Source organism: Rhineura floridana, chromosome 10, assembly GCF_030035675.1.
Source record: "Rhineura floridana isolate rRhiFlo1 chromosome 10, rRhiFlo1.hap2, whole genome shotgun sequence".
Lineage (NCBI taxonomy): Eukaryota > Metazoa > Chordata > Lepidosauria > Squamata > Rhineuridae > Rhineura > Rhineura floridana.
The window spans coordinates 56,645,205-56,669,138 of NC_084489.1; the positions used below are offsets into that span (position 1 = coordinate 56,645,205).

General features: G+C 40.7%; 1 protein-coding gene across 1 annotated transcript in view; it reads right to left on the minus strand.

Annotated features, from left to right (window-relative positions):
* ZNF804B (zinc finger protein 804B) overlaps positions 1–22,546 on the minus strand; it is a 373,955-nt gene extending 351,409 nt beyond the window's left edge. The window contains exon 1 of the mRNA XM_061586579.1: positions 22,304–22,546. Coding sequence (XP_061442563.1) covers positions 22,304–22,411 — 108 coding nt within the window. The 5' untranslated portion in view covers positions 22,412–22,546. The remainder of the gene's footprint in view (positions 1–22,303) is intronic.
* Positions 22,547–23,934: the final 1,388 nt, after the last annotated feature.

The window sequence follows — 23,934 nt, forward strand, 5'->3', positions numbered from 1 at the left end:
GCTCTTTTTTAGAAGGAAAGCCATGCTACCTGAACATGCACACAGGTTTATAATTCCCATTCCCATTTACTATTAACATATTCATATTTTTACCTACCAACTTTACTCCTTTCCTCTTCCAGCCTTTCAGCTCTTTTCTTAATTGTTCCTCTGCAAAAACCTTTCCCTTCTAGTAAAATTCTGCCTTCTGCCTTCAGTGTGGGAGTAAAGCCAAACCTGCTGTAGACCAGCAGTTGCTTTAAGTGACTCTTCAAAATCCCAGAGACACCATCAAGCACAATTGATTCAGTTAATCTGTGTCTTTGTGAGCATACAGGTTGAATAGGCATTGTGGGGGCACAAACCAGAGCTTGAAAAGGTTACTTTTTTGAACTATAACTCCAATCAGCCCCAGCCAGCATGGCCACTAGATTGGGCTGATGGGAGCTGTAATTCAAAAAAGTAACTTTTCCAAGCTCTGACAGAAAACAGAAACAAACACAGAGGTAGTACCTGATTCATGGTAACAGCAGTCCTAAACCATCATGAATGAACACATCCTAAAACGCAAAGCTACTTTGCTCCAAAAATCTCTTAGTAACACTTTCAGAAATCTCCAAACTTTAGATGCTCCTTTCCATTTGCCTTCATAACCAAACTGGTACTCATTCTTCACATGGCCAGATTACTATGGTTCACATACTGTTGTTTTTCTTTTTTAGTCAAAGGGAACCCTAATGGATCGTCAATGACCAGGCCACAGTTTATTACACATAATAATAATAAATAAAATAATAAATTTAATTTCTGTGTCGCCCATCTGGCCAATGGCCACTCTAGGCGACGTACAAGGCAGTTAAAACACAATATGATAAAATACAATGGTGCAATATAAAAACAGTATAAAAACAATACAGCAGCAGACAATAACATTAAAACAGGGTAGGAGGCATTTCAATCTCAGTAATTAACCCTCCCCGGAAATCCCAAAGGCCTGTTGAAAGAGCCAGGTCTTTAAAAGCTTTACGAAATGTATTTAGGGAAGAGGCGTGCCGGAGATCTTGTGGGAGGGAGTTCCAGAGGGTGGGGGCCGCCACTGAGAATGCTTTTCCAGAAAGAATTGTTTTCCAGAAAGAACAACAAAGAGCTAATTAATGTATGCAAACTTTCATTCCATGTTCAGTCTTCCTTCAACTTTTTTTTGGGGGGGGGGTTCTCAAGCAATTTGCCTATTATGACTATGTATAAGTATGAAAACTAGGTCAGAATTCTGATGAAAATACATCTTATCCATTATGCATATCTCTAAAATAATGAAATTAAAATGTCAACAGTATATCACTATAAAATGGTAATGTTATCTTGATGATAGATTCACTAAAGTAATATTCAACAAGAAATATCTGTTCTCAGAATACTTTACTAATTTTTAAAAGCAGATATATTTGTCTTTCATTAGCTGATAGAGATTTTACTTCATATATTCAAATACAAAATAAAGACCGTCATTTTCTTGGGGGGGGATAAAGGTTTGTTCTCAGATATGTGAATGTGCATATCTTGTTATTCTTCTTTACTGACCATCTGGGTCAGCACCATGAACCACAGCTTAAGAACCACTTGGTTATTTTCAGTGGCTCTTAAACTGTGGTTCATGGTGTTTGCCCTTCTGGTCCATGAGAGTATGACAAAAATAACCGAAGACAAATACAGTCTTTTCTAATAAACATCAACAATCAATGACTTAAAACTCAGTTCCTTCTAGACTCCAGTGCAGCTATACTGAACACAGACCAACACATAAAGCTGCCAGTTGTTCGATAAAGGTTCTTGGCAACATGGCTGTGCCAGCTGTAGGACATTTTTTTAAAAAGTGATGCCAAGTGGGTCCTGTGGTCTAGAGTGCATTATTTCTGGATGCTGTTAATGCAAAACAAAAAGCAGAAATTAGCCAGTTTTAAATGTGAGGGTATGTTTAGGCCTGTGTGGCTTTTTTATTCATTCATTTTACAGATGAGAGAGAATTAAAATGCTCTTTGTGAAAATGCTCTTACAGAAATTCCATTACCTTATCTGGATTGCTGGGCTGAAATTGCCTAAGAAGAGGGATGCAGCTCCTCTGTTTTCTATTGCTTCTGAGTGGCAAAGACTGGTCTAAACAGCACTTCTGAGATATTTTTAGCAAGACTACAAAGAAACACATAGACTGCAGTCCTATACACACGTACCTGGGCTGGGACTAAGTCTGCTAAACCCAATGAGACTTACTTCAAGTAGACATGGACAGGATTGCATAGTTAAATTGTAATCCTATACATACCTACCTAGGAATAAGTCCCATTGACTTACATCTGAGTAGAATTGATTTAGATTGTGCTGTGAGACAACCACAGAGCTTGCAGCATAAAACCTACCACTTCGCTACAGATAAGAACAGTTAATTTAGCTGAAACAACAGCAGGCATAATGGGTAGACTAGAGTCAATATTATTGCGTATTCCATCCATAAAACATTTGTTTAATGGACAACACATTAGAAGTCCAGACCTACCTTTGCACATCATAAGAGCTAGACTGAAGGTTTCCCGTAGTTCATTCACAAAAAAATATCGCTGTCTTGAGCTCAAGGATCAGACACAGTTCTGATAACCTAAAAAATGTTATATCGGGCAGTCTGCATATACACTTATGAACTTATTTGATAGTAGTTTTGCTTTTCTCAGAACAGATAGAAATTACATATGTCAGCTTTTCCCAGCTTGGTGCCCTTCAGCTTTGACTATAGCTGTGGCTACAGCTTTAAGTACCCTTTACCATTGGCCATGCTGGCTGGGGCTGAGCAGCATCTGGAGGGCACCAGATTGGAGACATCTGCTGTATGTGGTGGAGGAATAAAGATAGTATTAAAAGAAAGAAAATGAACAAACAAAAAAGCATCTTAATTATAAATAAATATATCAAAAAGAAGAAAAACATGAATATAGAAAATCTACATTTCAAAGATCAATATATGGATGAATATTTGCAATATGGAACAGTATTTCCATGCAAATGCAATAGAATATTGGGGACAAATGGGAAAGGCTCATACTAAGGACAATGGTGGTGTTTCATTATGTATTTCCCAGTAGGAGAGATGGAACAGGGCTTAACAAAAATCCTTAAAATCATTATTCAACAAAAAACAAACTCACAGAAGAAAGTCTGAAATTCTTTCAAAGAAACTGAGCAAATGCAAAAGAAAAACGCACAAACCCTCAAAAGGTTTTCACTTCTTCCTCATTTTGTTGTTTTCAAAAAACTTTTACAGGTCATTTTCTCCAAGATAAAGCAGACTAAATTGGAAGAATTGTCATTGTACAATATTCATGGAGGCAGTCTATTCCAAAATGGAACTACTCATTTTAATACTGCTACATATTGCTTTGATGTCCGTAGGGTGAAAAGATTAGATCTTATTTATGCACTCATTGAATTCTTCAAGTAACTGTTACTTCTTTTTCCCTGTTTTGTAATGTCACAAAAACAAGTTTGCTCACCACATAAATGGAAACTGAGTTTAAATGGGAGCCGTCAGCTGCTAACATCTAACAAATGCCTGAAGTGCTTACTGCCACTGGCAAGGAATTTTTTCCAGCCAATTGATCCAATGTTCCTACTAGGTGTGATCGGATACTGCATGGAATATCCTGAAAAAAACAAGTATCTTTTCAGTAAGGAAATTGTTTTCAACAGAAGTGCACTGACCAGTGATTCCACCTAGAATGTGGTGTGAACTCACTGGCTCTACTTGACATATATACCAGAACAGTAGATGGTGCAAGCATACCCTTAGTATTTGTGGTTTCTTTCTCCTTGAGTTGTTGGTACACCTCATAATCATTTCTTTTCATCATCATACTTTAAATATTTCAAAATATTTTACTTAAATAAAATAACGGTTCCATTCTTTGAGGTGTCTATTGCAGACCCTTGCACTGCTGAAGTGGCAAGTTGCTTCCGGTTTAAGATTGCACTCTCATGTCTACTGTTGTTTTAATTATATTATTATACACCAAAAAGCAAAAAACCTTGCAGTTTGAGAATGTACCTATAGCCAACAGATATTTCTATCAAACTTTTAAAAGCAGGAAAATTGGGCAGCTATAGTGAATGCACCAGGGGAGCAGGAGACCTGACCTCCTCTCTGAGATATTACACTGCTCTACAAATTTGTCAAAATACAAACACAATTTGGGTTGGTCTTTCACAGTCCAATCCACTTCCTGTGTAGCTTGGAAGAATTTGACAACATGTGCCTCTGAGCATATGATGAGTGGTGGCCTATTAATTACTATTTTTTGCCTATTAGTGAATTTCTCTGCTTTTTAATCTGGGAGGTAAGAAATAGGATCCTGTACAAGTTTGCTGAGAATGGATTGATCATTTGCATGCTTATTGAGTTCAGTGGGATTTACTCCCGTGCACTCATAGCTAGGATAGGTAAAAGTGACCGAGGGGGAGGGAAGAGCAGAGGGAAGGAGGAAGGGGAGAGAGGGAAGGAGGAAGGGGAGAGAGGGAAGGAGGAAGGGGAGAGAGGGGAGCAGAAGGAGTGGGAGGGGGAAGGAGGGGATCGGAAGGGAAGGGAGAAGGAAGGGGAAGGGAAGGGGCAAAAGGGAGGAGGAGGGGAGGGCAGTTTTGATCATTTGCATGCTTATTGAATTCAATGGGATTTACTCCTGTGCAATCATGCTTATGATAGGTAAAACTGAACAGGGGGAGGGGGGTGGGGGAAGGGAGGAGGGGGAAGGAGGAGATTGGAAGGGAATGGGGAGGGGAAGGGAGGGGTGAAGGAAGGGGAAGGGGCAAGAGGGAGAAGAAGGGGAGGGCAGGTTTGATCATTTGCACACTTTTTGAGTTCAGTGAGATTTACTCCTATGCAATCATGCTTAGGATAGGTGAAACTGATCTGGGGAAGGGGTGGGGAGGGGGAGGAGAGGAGATTGGATGGGTGGGCACTGGGCAGAGGGGAAGCCCCTTTTCTTTGCAAAAGGAAAACATTGTGAACAGTATCAATGTTTTTCACGGTTGCCCCCACCTTTTTATTCTACAGCAGGCATGTAGCTTCCCACCCAGATTTAAACCAAAGCTGTCCCTGGCCACATCCACACCAGACCTTTATTTCACTTTAGACAGTCATGGCTTATCCCAAAGAATCCTGGGAAGTATAGTTAGTGAAGGGTGCTGAGAGTTGCTAGGAAAGGCCCTGTTCCCCTCACAGAGCTTCAATCAGAGCGGCTGACTGTTAAACTACCCTGGCCACTGGAGCTTTGGCAAGGGAATAGGAGTCTCCTCTCAGCACCCTTCACAAACTACACTTCCCAGGATTCTCCGGGGGAAGCCATGACTGTCTCAAGTGAAATCAAAGTCTGGTGTGGGTGTGGCCCCTTGATTAGCCAAGCCCAGCAGCTGGGATTCTGGCTTTTAGAACACGGATAGTTGGTTCTTACTGAGCATGCCTGACATTATCATTGGGTTCAAGTCAAAATTTCTTAAATTAATTAAAAATCAGCCAGGCATTTTTTTAATGTTTAAACTGCAGAAGATGAAGGTCATAGTATGGGGCAAGGTCAGTAATAGGATTACAGGTACTTTGTGAACATGGCTGAGCTTTAATTATTTTCAACAAATTATGAGAACACTGACAGAAAAAAGTCCAAAAGGGGACTGTTTTCTCTCTCTCTTTTTACACTTTGAACTCTCAATTCTCTCTGAATGTTTTATGTATTGCCATGAAACTTTAGAGGGTTGTTAAGCAAGTGTTTCTGAGTTCAGGACTATACGTTTTGTAAAGTTTTGTTTTGAAATGAGCTTATGGGAAGCATCAGAATGGCATGGGGATATTTTCAATTTAATATTGTGGAATGCAAAAAATCCATGCTGACTATAGCATACAGCCACTCTTGTGGCTGTATATTATACAATACAGAAGTAGTTGTAATATTTGTAAGATTACAATAAATTAAAAGCACCATATAGTTTAACATTGTCTTAATATTTATCATTAAAAAACAGAAGGAACATAGCCCATTTCCCCATAAATCTATATGGCTGATTTATACACATTGGAGGGAGAAATATCAATAATTTAAGATATCCAGACAATACCATACTACTAGCAGAAACCAGTAATGATTTGAAATGAATGCTGATGAAAGTTAAAGAGGAAAGCACAAAAGAAGGACTACAGCTGAACGTTGAAAAGATGAAAGTAATGACAATGGAAGATTTATGTAGCTTTAAAGTTGACAATGAGGACATTGAACTGGTCAAGGATTATCAATACCTTGGCACAGTCATTAACCAAAATGGAGACAATAGTCAAGAAATCAGAAGACTAGGACTGGGGAGGGCAGCTATGAGAGAACTAGAAAAGGTCCTCAAATGCAAAGATGTATCACTGAACACTAAAGTCAGGATCATTCAGACCATGGTATTCCCGATCTCTATGTATGGATGTGAATTTTAGACAGTGAAAAAAGCAGAGAAGAGACTTCCGGGAAGGATGACTTCGCTTGTGCCTGCTTTTTGAGACGAGCTCTCGTCTCAGAAGAAACTTTTTCAGTATAAATCAGTCAGAACGTTCTTTTTGACTGGTGATGATTTTTTCCCGGGCAGGGAAAAACATAGAGATTAACCATTAAAGCCTGTTTTTGTTTGGGAGGACTGGATCTCATTAATTTATGAGAGAAGGTTCAGCCAGCAATGCCGGAGGACGTCCATCAAGCTCTGACTAAGTGACACGTTTATCTTTTCTTCAAAGAAAACGAACTTAAACAAGCAAGCATCCTTCTTTCTATATTTTTTTTTTCATTTGGTTTAAATTGTTGCAGCAAAAAAGAGATTTGTCAATGAATCGGCTATATAAGAACTGCTGGGTGAGTTAAAAATTTCCTCTGTTATTCACGAAACTAAGGAGGAAAGAAACTGAAAAAGCCTATCTTAGTTTTTATTGCAAAAAGCTGGCCGGGAAGTGCATTCTAAAGATATAAACGGAAGAGGGATTTCTATTTCGAGGAGGGAAAAGAAATAAATAAATTTGATTTATGAACTTTGGAGCATTATATGTCTGGGACTATTTTTTTTTGGTCTATTTCATTTTGACGAATCTGCTTGTTCACAACGCTACTAACTCTTTTGAAGCTGGGAACTAATTTTGTTCTGTATTCCTGAATATAAGAGATAAGGCAGGCTGTACTGTCTACACTGTGACTTCATCAAGCCTGGAATATTAACCCAATTGTGACTGAAATAATTTTTGTTTTTGTGGTTTTAAGAATGGCAATCAGGAAAGTGGCTGAGACCATGGAAGAAATTATGTTTCAGAAAATAATGGATGAGATTGAGATAACGAAACAAACCCTGAGACAGGGTAGACAGGAGATGAAAAATGAAATTAGTAAAATGATGCAGGAGTTTAAAGAAATAGTTGATGAGATTAGAGATGAAAAAAGAAAAACTAAAGGGAAGATGCAAGCTCTGGAGATTGGAACAAATGTGAAATTGGAAAAAGATCTGGAGTTTATGGATACTAGAAATAAAGTTTACTGTTTGGAAATCAACGTTGTCTCTGTAGAAATTAATGAAGATAATAGAGATAAAGTTATTAATGTCTTGGATAATTTTTTGGACTGGAATGATGCGATGGAGCTTGACATAGAAAAAATCTATGGAATGGACTACAGATATGTGACAATGGAAAAATTCTTAAGAGATGAGCCAGTGCATTTTGTAAAAAAGAAGAACAGAGATATGACTTTACAACATTATTTTAGCAACATATTCAGAATTGATGGCAAGAAAATATTTGTGATAAAGGAAATTCCCATCAGACTCTTACTATATGACTATGGCTATGACAGCAAGATTAATATGGGATACTAATAATGGAAGAATGGATACTGAAATTACTGGACTGAACAGGACTATTGAAGACGGAAGATGGAATTAATATTGACAATGGAAGAATGGCTATTGAAATTATTGGCTCAAACAGGTTTGGCGAGACGGATTAATCTATATATTTATTTGGATTATGACTATGACAACAAGATTATTATGGGATACTGATAATGGAAGAATGGTTACTGAAATTATTGGATTCAATAGGATTATTGATAATGGAAGAATGGTTACTGAAATTATTGGACTTAATAGGATTATTGAAGATAGAAGATGGAATTAACATTGATAATGAGAATGGCTATTGAAATTATTGGACCTAACAGATTTGAATGAGATGGATTAATCGACATGTTTATTTGGAGAAAAATTGAAAGATATATCTCTCAAGGAACTGAAACCTCTCTTTGACTTTTTGTGGGAAGAATAAAGTAATGTTTATGAGATTTGATGATTAATTAAGATAACTACTGGAGGAAAGTGATTTTATAATATAATTTAGGAGACAGGATTGTTATATATTGTAGACTTATAACTGATCTGCGACAAATCGGAAGTCAACATTTTATTTTATTAATTATTTTTGTTTTGTGTTTTTTTTTGTCTTTGAAAATTTGAATAAAAATTAATAATAATAAAAAAGCGGAGAAGAGAAAAAAGCGGATAAGAGAAAAATCCACTCATTTGAAATGTGGTGTTGGAGGAGAGCTTTGTGCATACCATGGACTGCGAAAAAGACAAATAATTGGGTGTTAGAACAAATTAAACCAGAACTATCATTAGAAGCTAAAATGATGAAACTGAGGTTATCATACTTCGGACACATCATGAGAAGACATGATTCACCAGAAAATGCTGGGGAAAACAGAAGAGAGTAGAAAAAGAGGAAGACCAAACAAGAGATGGTTTGATTCCATAAAGGAAGCTACAGACTTAGAACTTACAAGATCTGAACAGGGTGGTTCATGACAGATGCTACTGGAGGTCGCTAATTCATAGGGTCACCATAAGTTGTTATTGACTTGAAGGCACATAACAACAACATACATATCTTAAGTTAATTTTATCATTGTTACAGTGGATCATATTTTCCCATTCCTTTCTAATCTGTGCATTACTCTTTTTCTAGTACTTTGCTATAATTATTTTTGCAGCCGTTAATGCATTGACTACTACCTCCGAATTGTTTTCAGGAATTGTATATTTTCAAATCCCTAAAAGTACTATCTTGGGCTCACTCTTACACTTACACAAAGCCCCATTAAACACAATGGCACAACTCCAGTCTTAGGAGCAGGCTGCAAGGTTTAGAATTTATATTGAACAATGGTTTGCCTATTCAGCATATAATGCTTCTAAGAAGCCTACAGTAGGGCCCCACTTACTGGCGTTCCATTTTCCGGCGTTCCGCTGATGCGGCGGCTTTCAATTTGGGGAAATTCCCCGTTTTAAGGCCGGTTTTGCTTGTTTGCAACATTTTGTGACATTTTCGCATCATTTTCTTGCGATATGCCCCATTATTTTCAATGGGTTCCATTTTACGGCGATTTCCGCTTTACAGCGGCAGTCCGGAACGGAACCTGCCGTGTAAGCAGGGCCCGCCTGTATGTCTCTCCAGTACATTGTTTTGTTTAAATCATCTTTGGCCCACTTAATCTGACTTGTTAAATGTATACATTCTTGTACCCACAATCTAATGAATATGATTGAGTCGGATATAAACACTTCCACTGGAGAAACATCTTTCTCCATGGTAAAAGCTATCCTTAAAGTCATTCTAGCACATGAAGACTTTCTGTTCCCAGTTAGAATGTAAATCCTACAACAGACTCCAGTTAAATTCTATGGATCCTTTATTAGGCATTTCAGTAAGGTGGAGGTAGGGAAGCCTTTGGCCCATCAGGGGGTTCAGGGCGGGGTTTGTACCAAAAGCCATGCTAAAAATGGAGGGGGGGACTTCATTTTAGCAGCACCTTGCAAGGTGTTTGGAAGTCTGATTTTTGAAATTTAGGACTTCAGAGCACTCTACTCCTGATGTCACTGTGACATCAGGTGGTTGAGCTGTTGGTGGCCCATTTGTCAAATTTGGTCTGCAAGGCCAATCCGTAAGGATCTCTCCTGTGGAGCCAAAATGGTTCCCCACCCCTGCCATAAGGAAATCACCATGGCCCTCAGCAAAGCAAAGGCATCTTTTTACAAGGAATACAATCAATTACTTAAATGGAAGGAATGGACTGCCTTCAAGTCGATCCTGACTTATAGTGACCCTACGAATAGGATTTTCATGGTAAGCAGTATTCAGAGGGGGTTTACCATTGCCTTCCTCTGAGGCTGTGAGGCAGTGCCTGGCCCAAGGTCACCCAGTGAGCTTCATGGCTGTGTGGGGATTCGAACCCTGGTCTCCCAGGTTGCAGTCCAACACCTTGTATTATATATCCGATTGTAATTTTGAGAAAACCTTATGAAAGAAAAACATGCATCCCACCCTGGATCTGAATTACCAGTTAACTTTTTTGTACCTGCAGAAACATGATGCAATTTTAATAACTGTAACTAAAACTGACTTCTTTTTATGTCTCAGCTGAAAAGCCTCAAGCAGCCCAGCAGCACTAGATCAAAACAGTGGAAGAGAATCATCTGCTGAGTCATCGGCACCACTGTAGGAGCCTACAAAGATCCTGGTAAAGTCTGGATCTTGTCTTGTGAATTTGTTTCCACAAAGATCCTGGTTTGTCTGACTGAGGCAGTTTTGTAGCAGACCAGTATTACATGTATCCATAACAGATAAAAGAAAAAGCCGCCAGCAGCTCCAAACAGCCCTGTGATCAATATCATATATTCATAGCCATAAGTATTCCTCACAGAGTTTTACAAATCTCTGCTAAATGCTAGATTTTCGCATAAGGGTCATATTTCATTTTGCAGGAACATATCTTGGATTCTCAAAGAGCATTTGTTATTCCATAAAAAACTGGAAGGACAGAATGAAGCACCTGAAATACACTTCTTGAAGAAAATATTTCTCTCTCAGGATTCCACTGTTTTTGACTCCATTCTTAAAACTCAACATTTCTCATCACTACCCTTCAGTCAATCATCAGTTCAAGAGCTTTCCTGTTTATATCAACCCTGAAGTTAAATTACTCAGTCCTCACAGTTGAGTGATAATTTTGTTCCTGCAAGAAACATACCGGACCCCAAGTCTGAGCCAGCAATTCCCAAATTATGTGCCAAGAGGGGTCATACTCAGTACTTGCAAAACAAGCATCATTTGAAATGCCCATGGGTTTTGTCAATGAGTTCTTGAAAGGAACCATTGCCAGGGCTTCAATGACAGAGGGGACATAGCTCAGAGCATGTTTTCCATGCCAAGTTATATCTCTGGCATATATATTAAAAGGATCAGGTAGCAGGTAATGGAAAAGGCATCTTCTAGAGCCACTGCTATTAGTCAGAACAGACAATACTGGCCTAGATGGACCAGTAGTCTAATTCTGTGTAAGTCAGCTTTATAAATATGCCAGATTGCAAGAAGAAATGATACCACACTCTATTCTGCTTTGATCAGACCTTACCTGGAGTACTCTGTCCAGTTATGGGCAATGCAGCTGAAGAAAGACACATCAACAAATTGGAACTTGTCCAGAAGAAAGCATGACTTCCGGGAAGGGTGACTTAGCCTGTGCCTGCTTTTGAGACGGGCTCCTGCCTCAAAAGAAGCTTATTCAGATATATCAGTCAGTTTTTTCTTTTTTTTTGACTGATTAAACTTCTCCCGGGTAGGGAGAAACGAAGAGATTAACCTCAAAGCCTATTTTTGTTGGGGCGACCAGATCTCATTAATTTATGGGACGAGGTCCAGCCGACGAAGGTGGGACGGATTTTCAACAGCAAGCTCTATCTGATAAAGCGAACGTTCACCTTATCTTCTAAGAGAGAACGCACTAACAGGCAAGCACCCTTCTTTCTATATTTTTCTTTTACTTGACTTAAATTGTTGCTGTTTAAAAGAGATTTGCCAGATTGATCGGTTTTTGACATCTCACTGGGGAGCCATAACTTCTCTCTGCTACGCACTAATTAATAGCTTATCTCTGTTTTTGTTGCAAAAAGCTGTCCTGGATTTGCATTCTAAAGATATACACAGAAGAGGGATTTCTATTCCAGATTTTTATTTTGAAGAATATTATATTGTCTGAGACTACTCTCTTTTTGGTCTATTTTATTTTGACGAATCTGTTTTCTGACGACTGCCATTAATTGTTTCGATCCTGGGAACTGCATTTTGTTTACTTAACTATGGAGAGATAAGGCTGTCTGCTCTGTTTATACTGTGATGTCACCAAGTTTGGAGTATTAACCCAATTGTTGCTGAAATAAGAAGTGGTTTTCCTATATTTTTCTTTTAAAATGGCAATTAAGAAAGTGGCTGAGAATCTGGAAATAACTATGTTTCAGAAAATAATGGATGAGATTGAGATAACGAAACAAAACCTGCGACAGGGTTGTAAGGAGTTGAAAATTGAATTGAGTAAAATGACGCAGGAGATTAAAGATATAGGGGTCCCTGTGAGAGAGGTGACCCTGGAAGGGGTCCCTGTGAGAGAGGAGACCCCGGAGATTGGAACAAACGTGGAACAGGAAAAAGATTTGGAGTCTATGGACTTTAGAAATAAAATCTATTGTTTGGAGACACAGGAGATTAAAGACATAGGGGTCCTTGTGAGAGAGGAGACCCTGGAGACTGGAACAGGGGTCCCTGTGAGAGAGGAGACCCTGGAGACTGGAACAGGGGTCCCTGTGAGAGAGGAGACCCCGGAGATTGGAACAAACGTGGAACAGGAAAAAGATTTGGAGTCTATGGACTTTAGAAATAAAATCTATTGTTTGGAACTCAATGTTATCTCTGAAGAAATTAATGAAGATTCTAGAGATAAAGTTATCAATGGCATGGATAATCTTCTGGACTGGAATGACGTGATGGAGCCCAATATAGAGAAAATCTATGGAATTAACTGCAGCCATGTGACAATGGAAAAACTTTCAAGAGATGACCCAGTGTATTTTGAAAAAAAGAACAGAGATATGATTTTACAGCAGTATTTCAGCAACCTATCTAGAATGGATGGCAAGAAAATATTTGGGATAGAGGTAATTCCCATCAGACTCTTACTATATGACTATGGCTTTGACAGCAAGATTATTATGGAATACTGATAATGGAAGATTGGATACTGAAATTACTGGACTTAACAAGACTACTGAAGATGGAAGATGGAAAATGGAACTAATAGGGATATTAGAACAATGGCTACTGAAATTACTGAACCTAACAGATTCTGATGTGATGGATTAATTGAAATGTTTATTTTGACTATGGTTATGACAATAAGATTATCATAATTAGTAATGAGATGGATTAATCGATATGCTTATCTGGAAAAAAAAATTGATAGATATATTTCTTAAAGAATTGAAACCTCTCTTTGACTTTTTGTGGAAAGAATAAAGTAATGTTTATGAGATTTGATGATTAAGTAAGATAACTATTGGAGGAAAGTGATTTTATAATATGACTTAAGAGACAGGATTGTTATATATTATAGACTTATAACTGATCTGATCTTTGACAAATGGGAAGTCAATATTTTACTCTTTATTTTTTATTTTTATTTTTATTTTTATTTTTTTTTGTTTTGTTTTGTTTTTTTTGTTTAACTATTTTTGATTTTGTTTTTTGTCTTTGAATGTTTTATGATTTCGTCTTGTATGTTTTATGAAAATTTGAATAAAAATTATTGGAAAAAAAAAAAAAAAAGAAAGCGAAAAAGATGGTGAAGGGCCTGGAAACCAAGTCCTGTGAGGAAGACACTGGGTATGTTTAGCCTGAAGGAAGATACAATTAGTTGAAAGGTTGTCAAGTAGGAGAAGGAGCAAATTTGTTTTCTGTTGATCCAGAGGTAAGAAGCGGACCAAAGGGTTCAAATTACAAGGAAGGAGGTTTCTGCTGAACATTAGAAAGAACTTCTTGGTGATTAAAGTTGTTCAACAGTGGAACAGGCAGCCTCAGAAATTGGTGGACTCTCCTTTTAGAGGCTTTTAAGCAGAGGCTAGCTGGCCACCTTTCAGGGATGCTGTTGCAGTGGATTTTCTGAATCAGCAAGAAGTTGGACTAGACCTTTGAGTCACCTTTCAATTCTATGATTCTAAGTGAGATGAGACAAACATAAGCTTCAAAACCCCACCACTGAGAGGGGAGGGGTGCCTGCTGCAACTCTGCATGACTCGCATGCCTTCTTCCAAACAGGTGTGGTGAGATTAATAAACATTCCTGGTTCAGAGATGCATCAGAGTGACATGTCCTCAAAGGAGGCTGCTTATTGAATATCTGTTCTGGGCTTGCCTTCTTCCATTCAGGAGCCAGAAAAGGGACTTGCATGCACACCACAGGGATTTGGCTCCTCTAAAGATAGAATAATTCTTATTCTATCGCACTCTAAAAGAACATCTTCGCAAATGGGAAAACATGAGATGTGCCTCCAAAAATGGGGGGGGGAGTTTTGCAAATGGGATAGGAAACCGTGTGCTTGTGTGTGTTCCAACTGCAAGCTTGCACTGTTGTATTTGAATCTATGACAGTGTCTCCTTTTACAAGACAGATAATCATTGACATTTCAAATGAAGCTAGTTTTGCAAGCTTTTGAATATATTTTTAATTATGCCTATACTTTTTAAAAAAGGAAATCTTCCTTTGGAGATGCTTTTCATAAACTTTTTGTCAATGGGACATGGTGGAGCTTTTCATAGCAGTAGATTCTGCTCTCCCTCTGAGTCCCTTTTGTGTGGTATGAACACCAGAGATGAGTGGCATCATGGTAGTAGGCTCCACAGTACACAGTGTGCTCTAAATTATTATGAACATGCATAGGTTGGTGATGGAGCATGCTATCATAATCCAATTGCTCCTCCCTACATATTCATTCTACAAAGCAGAATCTACATTCATGATTGCCAAAATCATCATCTGAGGCTCTCCTTGGAATGCCCTCACTATTTAAGTTAAGCCAGGTGATGACTAGGGAGAAGCCTTCATGGTTGCAGCTCTCTGTCAGAAGGCTCCCTAAGGAGGGCTACCTTACATCTATATTGATGTCATTTTGGCACTAGACTAAAACGTTTTTTATTCTCCTAACACACTGTGGTCACATTCAGACATAATGTCATGACTCCAAAGCAGGGCAGTGACCAAGACATTGAGTCAGAGGCTGAAGGGTTCCCAGCTAAGGAGCCAGAGAGGGTTCCTGACTCTGAGCCTCATGCTGGTGACTAGGGAACTACTAAAACCAAAACCGGCAGACAGGAGCATTGTGGACCAGATCTGACAACACCAAGGTCCATAGAATCAGTTCTGGGACCCTCTCGGGTGCTTTCTCCAATGCCTGAAGAACTGATCTAATGATGCAAGGGAATGCCCCAGGCAGGAGGCTAGGCAGCACAAAATAAATGACCATCTGCAGCTCTGATGGTTGGCCCTTTAAGGGCTGTAGTTATCACAAAGAGGTGGAGTCTAGGAACCTTAATTGGAGCAAGTTGCTCACTTGTAGCACTCCATGGTGATGCAACACCTGACCTGCCCACCTTGTCCCTTGGGCTTCTTTGGCAGACCAGAACAGAACACATAATGATAAACAGTTACTTAGTGTCCCAATAATGAGCCTAGGCAAGCCTTGGACTTGCATACACTGCTCCTCCCCTCCCTGGCATGGCTAGGAGAAGGAATTTGGAAGCTTTCGCTTTAGATTAATCATCCAAACTTACAAATTACTTAAGATACTTAAATGTAAACTACTTAAACTTACTACTTAATCTTAGCAACAGTGGGTTGAAAGAAGTCAACTTCAAACCTTGAGTTACGAAACTGCCTTATTTACTAACCATAGTTAAGATTAATCACAATTTAGGGCTTAAATGTAACACTAAACTGTAGTTATCTGAGAACAGAAAGGAGAGAGCCAGATCTCCTTGCAGCCACATTGGAGGAGAAGAGAACAGTGTGCAAGCCCAAAGCTTACCTAGCCTAATTCTTTTAATAATAAACAATTCTTTATCATTATATCTAATTGCAGCCTATGAAAGTGCTTAATCTTTTGTGCTGTACTCACTATATTTTACCTGCTGCTTTGCTTTTTTTACTGATTTTATTTTATTGAATGAACTGTTTTTTATTTTTCTATCATGACCTGCAATGGGAACAGTTGTGTTGGTCCCAGTTCATGGTCTGAGAGCCAGGGGTGTAGTCATCCAGGGTCTCGGGGGGGTCTTAGACCCTTTACTTTTTTGGGAGTAGGGTCTCAGCAGGGTCTCTATGTCTTCAGCATCCTATGAGACAATCAGCATGTTAGACACTGAGAAGCATGTCTTCTAACATGTTTCCTTGTCCTTTCCCGCTGATTGGAACCAATCAGAGTGAAAGGAGGTGTCAACCATTGAGAAGAGTCTTACAGCAGCTAATACTCTCCCCTGTCACTCTGATTGGCTCCTAGGGACATCTGTTTTTGTGGGAGGAGGCATTAACAAGGATCTTATTCTCAACCCAGCAGCAAAATAAGGGTGTGTATGGCTGTAACATGAAGGGATCCTGCACTTTTGAATTTGCCACTATACTACCACTGAGAGCAGATGATGCAGCCACCTGCTGAAGCTGAGAAAATTTCAATCTGGTCAGTGCCTAAATGAAAGATACATGAGAAGTGATGGGTTTTATGATGTTATAGAGGTGGGATATAAATGTACTAAATAAATAAATAAAGTTGTGGATACAAAATTGAATAACAAAATAAAAAGAAAGTGTTCCAGTTATTGCACATGGCCTTTCTGCAATACAGCTGTGTTTACCATTGCCCTGCATGCATTCTCCAACTTTTTCTTGCTCATCTGCCAAATCATACTTTGCTAGGAATAATGAATAAAGAGCAGGATTTTTCTCCAATGGCAAAATTAAAAACAAATCTTATGCGCATGTAAATACTGGCCATTGCCATAAAGACTATGAATGTGCACTCACGCATACCTATCTCTTTCCATAAGCAGCTATGGGAAAGCGATATCCTAGTATTGTGCGTACATTGTATGTACAGTATACACAGTCACTGACATATATATAAAGTGACACATAGATATCCAGATAGATAAATCTTTCTTCACACAGTCATAAAATTTCATAAAGGTGTTTAAAATATCCAGTACTGTTCTCTTATCTGAAAGCATAACGATAAGCCTGCTGACATTTCATGGTATGCTTATAGAGAGCACTTAAATATAGAAAGATACACATTATACATTACATACTACACAGAGTCATGCATGAGATAGATTGCACTGTATAAATGTAAGTTACTTTTAATCGTTCAAACACTAAAACAGAATATTCAAGATTATATGAAAGTTCAAAAAATTGCTTGAGAACAAAAAGATACAGCACTGAACTCACAAATAAATGACTCAACCAAAACTTTTTTTAAGATATACCAAGAATTTTCAAAATAAGTTTAAATGATAATGTTAGAATAAAATGAATGAGAAAAGAATCCAGAACGATAGGTAATATGTGAATTCAAAAGTGCCATACATCCTGTATCCTTTTCAGCCTCGCTGTCACAAAACAACAGTACTGTATGTCCATTCATATTTTTCTGTGGGAAACAAAAATAGAAAATATACACATATACAATATGGCTGGAGGCACATTTACAGAGAATAACATCTTGAATTTCTTGACTTTTGCATGTAAGCCATCACCACAGGGATTTTTCTATCATCCCAAAACCTTGAACATCTTTCAAACATTTTTAACATCAGCTTTCACTTTTTAAAAATGAGAAAGACATTTCCTCAGACCTTATTCTAGATGAAATCTCAAGAAGGCCAGAAATTGGTCTTAGACATTACAAACACATTGGTTAGGTACTGAATAGCCTTCACAGTTAGAAGCAGAAGTTCTTGTGTCAATCATCACTACAAAGTGGAAACCAATATTAGCAATGCAAACCCTACACATCTATCCAGAAATCCTGTTGAACTCACTGAGAATTACTCCCAAATAGGATTGCAGCCTCAGGATGTAAAGTTCTAGTTCTCTGAATGGTTATTACAGGATCTGAGGTTAAAACTACAAGTGAGGTTACATATTCTGATTAGCAAGCTAGCTAAATGTAGGCTGAATTGAACAACTATCAGGCGGATCCACAATTGGCTACAGAATCATGCTCAAACAGTGCTTATCAGTGGTTCCTTCTCAAACTGGGGAGGGGGGATAATGAGCAGGATACCGCAGGACTCAGTCCTGGGCCCAGTGCTCTTCAACATTTTTAGTATCTTTGATGAGGAGGTGCAGGGAATGCTTATCATGCTTCCCTTCGGGAAGGGACATGTCAAAACTGTTAATTGTAAAGTGCTATGTACATAGATAGCGCTATGGTTTTATAATATTTGGCTTAAGTATAGTTATCTGGTCTACTTTGTCAGTGGAGGTGGGCTACAAATCCAAATAAATAAAATTTTTAAAATGCAGGCCTTTCTTACTATTCTGGCTGAATTATAGGATACACATTGTGTTATCATCATCATCATCTATTACCCGCCCTTCACCCAAAGGTCCCAAGGTGGGTTACACCTATTCTGAAATACAGCATTTAATTTTAAACAATTAAAACAGCCTAAAATCACAAAATAGGGTGGGTCCTAAAAATATACATCTCAGGTATCAAAGGTAAAGAGTTCCATCTTCAGCATTCACCTAAAACTGTACAATGAAGTTGCTAGACACACCTCAGTGGGGAGAGAGTTCCATAACTTAGGGGCCACCACAGAGAATGCCCTTTCCCAGGCTACCACTCCCTGAGCTACCGAAAGCCCCCCCCCCCCGCTGTTCTCAATACCTGAGAGGGACTGTAGGGAAAAAAGCAGTCTTTCAGATATTTGGTACCTAAGTTGTTTAGGGCTTTAAACACTAGTGTGAACACCTTGAATTGGGCCCAGAAACAAACTGGCAACCAATGCAGCTGTTTTAAAACAGGAGTTATATGAGGTCTAAAGAAAACCCCAACCAGTAGTTGGCTGCTGCATTTTGGACCAGTTTCCGAGTTGTCTTCAAGGGCAGCCCCACACAAAGTGTATTGCAGTAACCCAATCTGGAAGTTACCACAGCATGAAGAACTATGGCCAAGTTATCTCTGTCCAAAAGTGGCTGAACTGGTGAACCAGCTGAAACTAGAAAAAGGTACTTCTAGCCACTGAGGCCAGCTGAGCCTTCAGTATCAATGCTGGATCCAGCTGCACCCCCAAGCTGCAGACCTGCTCCTTTAGGGGGAGTGCAACCCCATCCAAAACAGGATGTCTCCCCACCTCCTGGACATGAAAACTCTGGACATATAACTCCTCTGTCTTTTCAGCCTCAATTTATTGGCCCCCATCCAGCCCATTACTGCTTCCAAGCGCCAGTCCAACAACTCAACTGCCTTTTCCAATTCAACAGAGTTGGGTGTTATCTGCATATTAATGACAACTCACTTCAAATCTTCTGGTGACAGCTCCCAGCAGCTTCATATAGATGTTAAATAGCATACGGGACAAGATGGAACCCTGCGGAACACCACAGGACAGCTCCCATGATGCTGAACAGTAGCTGCCCATAACTATTGTTTGGAAGTAGTCTTGGAGGTATGAGCAGAATCACTGAAGCACAGTGCCCCCAACCCCCACCTCCCTGAGAGATCCCTGAGACCTGTTATTTGTAGGTACCTGTTTCAGTTGCTATATTGAAGTAAAGCTCAATCTAGAATCTTTTCATGAAATATACAAGTGTGTATTTGTGTGTTTATGAAATTGTGTTCTCTGGGATTCAAGAAACATGTGGCAGTACTAAATCCATATTAGGGCAATACCTTTGGTAAATGGAAATGTACTGCCTTCAAGTCGATTCTGACTTATGGCGACCCTATGAATAGGATTTTCATGGTAAGCGGTATTCCAAGGTGCTTTAGCATTGCCTTCCTCTGAGGCTGAGAGGCAGTGACTAGCCCAAGGTCACCCAGTGAGCTTCATGGCTGTGTGGGGATTCGAACCCAACCTAATTGCCCTAAAATGGATTTTGGAATTGTTCTTATGGAACACCACAACTATCTTTACTTTTTCATGTGTAGTTACAGTTTCCAGAGTCCCACAAGTAGAATGACAGTTTTCAGAGGAGGAAAGATAGTAAAATGAACATCTAGAGTTCAAATACGTCTTAGTTTTCAGCTAAGTACAGCATCCTCTTCTAAGTACATGCATACATTCATGGTAAATGGTCATTGATCTGTTGTGTTTATTTTTAGCAGTTATTTATACTAAAGGGAGAGATCGCTGATTCTTAATACCATAGGTGCTACCATAGGTTGGCAATTAGGTACTTTAAACAAAACCTTATGTATCATGGTTCAGAGTGCTCTTGCTCAAAATCTATATCTCTCATTCCACTGGATTCTCACAGCCTCCTGTTTTTATTCCTTATAGCATTTCTTTGACATTCCATCACTTGCAACATACTCCAGAGCGTTCTTGTAATTCCATCTGAGTTCCATCACATTTCCTCTGTACCCTAAAAAGCTGCCTTCACAAAGTTATTTCATTAACTTGATATAGCTTCCACTTTGCTGTTCCATCTCCCCATTCTTTTCTTTACACTCTCTCACATTATAATTGCACTCACCTTAACTTTATCTACTCCTAGGAACCTTCTTCTCAGCATCACATACACTCCCACTATTTATTCCTTGAACAGTCCCATTCCAATAGATGCACACTGGTGGGATTCACCTTAAAAATGGCCACTTGCAACCCCAGACAGCTCCCACCTAGTACCACCTATCTACTGTAACTGTACAAGAATTTCATGTGTGAAAATCCATCTAGCTATCATGCTGCTATTGAAAAACTTTTAAGTGTTGTCATACTTTTATCACCCTGTAATGACCACCATCCTTCCACCTCTGGGTTTTAGTATTCTAGTTCTCCTTTTAGAATATCGTTCTGCTTTGGACACCATTATTTCACTGCTGTTCTGTTTTATATCATAGTTATCATATTCTGGGCATTAAGGCACAATCCTATGCACACTCACTTGGGACTAAGTCCCAGTGAATGCAAGAGTAAACATGCATAGGACTGCACTCTAAGTCATCTGGACACACCTGGCATCTTATTTATTCCCTAGGGCACTGGGCTTCAACCTATCCCTACATCATCATGCCCCCAATTTAGGGTGGGTTACACAAGTAACATCACCCCTTTTCTAACTGGGGGGGGGAAGCTGAGGAACTTAAAAAAAAGACCACCTTGAGTAGAGTGTAAGGAAGAAAGGTGCCGGGAAAAGGGGAAAAACAATTAAGAAAGCAGAACAGATACATAGCAAATGTTTCAAAGTGTTCCCATAATGCATGCTGGAATTTAAGTTGGATCCTGGTTTTGAAAAGGGTTGGGGTGATGCTGCCTTGAAGTTTCCTCCGTACTGTTTTTAGGCTTCCCCTTATCAATTTCCCTTTGTACAGGGCTTTCTGAGGATGCAACCCTAAAAAGCAGCTTAAAATACACCATCTTCCTTTATGCATTCTTCTAGTTCCACTGAGCACTATTATCATTCTCTGGACTACATACTGCTTATTTGCTTTTCTTTATGTGCCTCTGTTGCTCTAACACGTGGCCTTAAGGACACATTCATTCGTCTATTGCAGTTCAATTTCACTCCTGTCATTTTCAGCAGTCACTTTCAGCCTTGTTTCCCCCCCACACACACTCTCAACACATCTTTGAGCTCCTCGCACCAACTTTCGGTGGCCGCATATCAAAGTCGCTTTAACTTTTCTGCCCGCGCAGCATCCAGCTGTAGCTGACGGGACCCACCATGCCAAACACAGACAAGCACCCCTTTTCACCTGATGCCTTCCTCAGGTGTCAAGATATAAGTTCTCCATCAACGCCAACTGAGTCTTAAGCCTTTATCGCCTAATGGTTTGAGAAGAGGGGAAACTTTGCAAAACAGACAAGAAGCTTTTCTCTCCCCCGCGCCCTCCACCCGTCAGTTTAGGCAATAAGATGTAACAAAACGGACAACTCGCGGTGAAAGTGACGAGCTTTCTTCTCCTGCCCCCGCACCCCATTGTGAATCCGCTTTCGAGTCAGAGACACCGACAGACATTCGTACCAGAAGCACGCACATCTATCTATCTATCTATCTATCTATCTATCTATCTATCTATCTATCTATCTATCTATCTATCTATCTATCTATCTATCTATTTATCTATCGCCTGTTCTATGTAGACCGATGAAGTAGACTGCCAGTTACCGGGGCGGCAGAGCCGTTCTTGCAGAGCGGTCCCCTGAAGATCCCTTTAATGCCACGGTAGTGCCCGTTGCTGAGATGCCTTGAGCTGATGACCAGGTAGCACGCCATGCGGGTTCGGGCGGGGTTGAGAAGGAGTCAGTAGGTCAGCCCGCCACAAGACACTGGATCCTGAAGGGGGTGGGTGGGGAAAGCGAAGTGTCTCCTCTGCAGCAGCAGCGAAAGCCGCCCAGCGCCGCCGCTCCTCCTACCCCCCGCCGGAGTAGAAGCCCTAAAGGAACAGCCACTACTCGCCCCCCTTCCCACCCACCCCCGGTCTCTCCCTCTCTCTCTCATCCAGCGCCCGGATTATTGCTGCCAGCAGCAGGGTGTATGGAAGGAAACGGCGGCGGCGGCGGCAACAGCAGCAGCAGCCAGAGTGCATTGGAGGGAGCCGGGAAGCCAGTCCACATGCTGTTCCGCTGGGTAGCTTAGCCGAAGAAGATACGAAAAGAGGGAAAGAGCGAGCGAGCGCGCAACTTGGCGGGAGGATGAGAGGAACCACAGCGGCCGCTCTTCTTCCCCCACCCACTCCCCTTCTTCGCGCTCGCTCTCTTCGGAGCGGGCCCTATGGAGGCACAAACAGCCTGCGGGGAGGCTCTCGGAAGCAGCAGGAGCGGCTCCCCATAGCTCTTCTTTGCGCCGTGTCCAGGAGCAGCGGCGGCGAATGCTTGAGAGAGAAGTGCGAGGAAGAGCCCTCCTCGCCACCACAAAGTCCCTCGCACGCCGCTGCAGGCAGTGTCACGCCAGCCAGTGCTTGCCTTCGTCTCACCTTTAGCGCGCGAGGGCTGGTGCGGGAGAGGGAGGCGGAAGAGGGAGGGGGGAGGCGCGCGCCCGCCAGCAGTTGATTCCCCAGCCCCAATCCCCAATAATGGCCACCCAATGGGAATTTGGAAAGGGGCGGCAGGTGGAGGTCGGCAGCCCAGCTTCCTCCTCTCCCTCCAGAGAGCGGAGGCGAGAGCAGGCAGGCGGCGGTGGAAATTGCTCAGACGTGAGAGGAACCCCTGGCTGCTCGCCCGCACGCCTTAGGTATCTCGGGGGCGCCTAGGAAGGAGTCACATCCTGCGTCGGTCCACTTTCTCAACCCTCTTTTTGCCGTCTCTACACTCCTTGAGGTGGTTGGGTTTTTAAACACATGCTCCAGTCCTAATCACAGAGCAGCTGCCCTACGCAGAACAAGGCGGAATCCCGAATCCCCTGTCCCAGCCGTTTCTCCTCCAGGCAATCGCGCCGCTTCTCATTCCTCGCTCTCCTTTTCTCTCGCGCGGGGCCGCCCTCATCATCCCATGAAAGCCACCGTCAAGAACTCCCCTTGAATTAGTTTTCCTGCATCATCAAGGAGGTTTGCTTCCTCGGTTACCCTTCAGCTCCAGGCTGAAGGCGAGAAATGTCGATGCCAGAACAAGGCCCCGAAATCGGGAAGGCGGGAATTGAAGAGAGAGCAAATGCTGGCTGGAACTTCCAACTATTTTTTCGCGCTATAAGCGCGGCTTCGCATTGTTTAAAAACAGTCAACAAACGCACACCAGTTTACGGCGGGTGTGTGTGTGTGTGTGTGTGTGTGTGAGAGAGAGAGAGAGAGAGAGAGAGAGAGA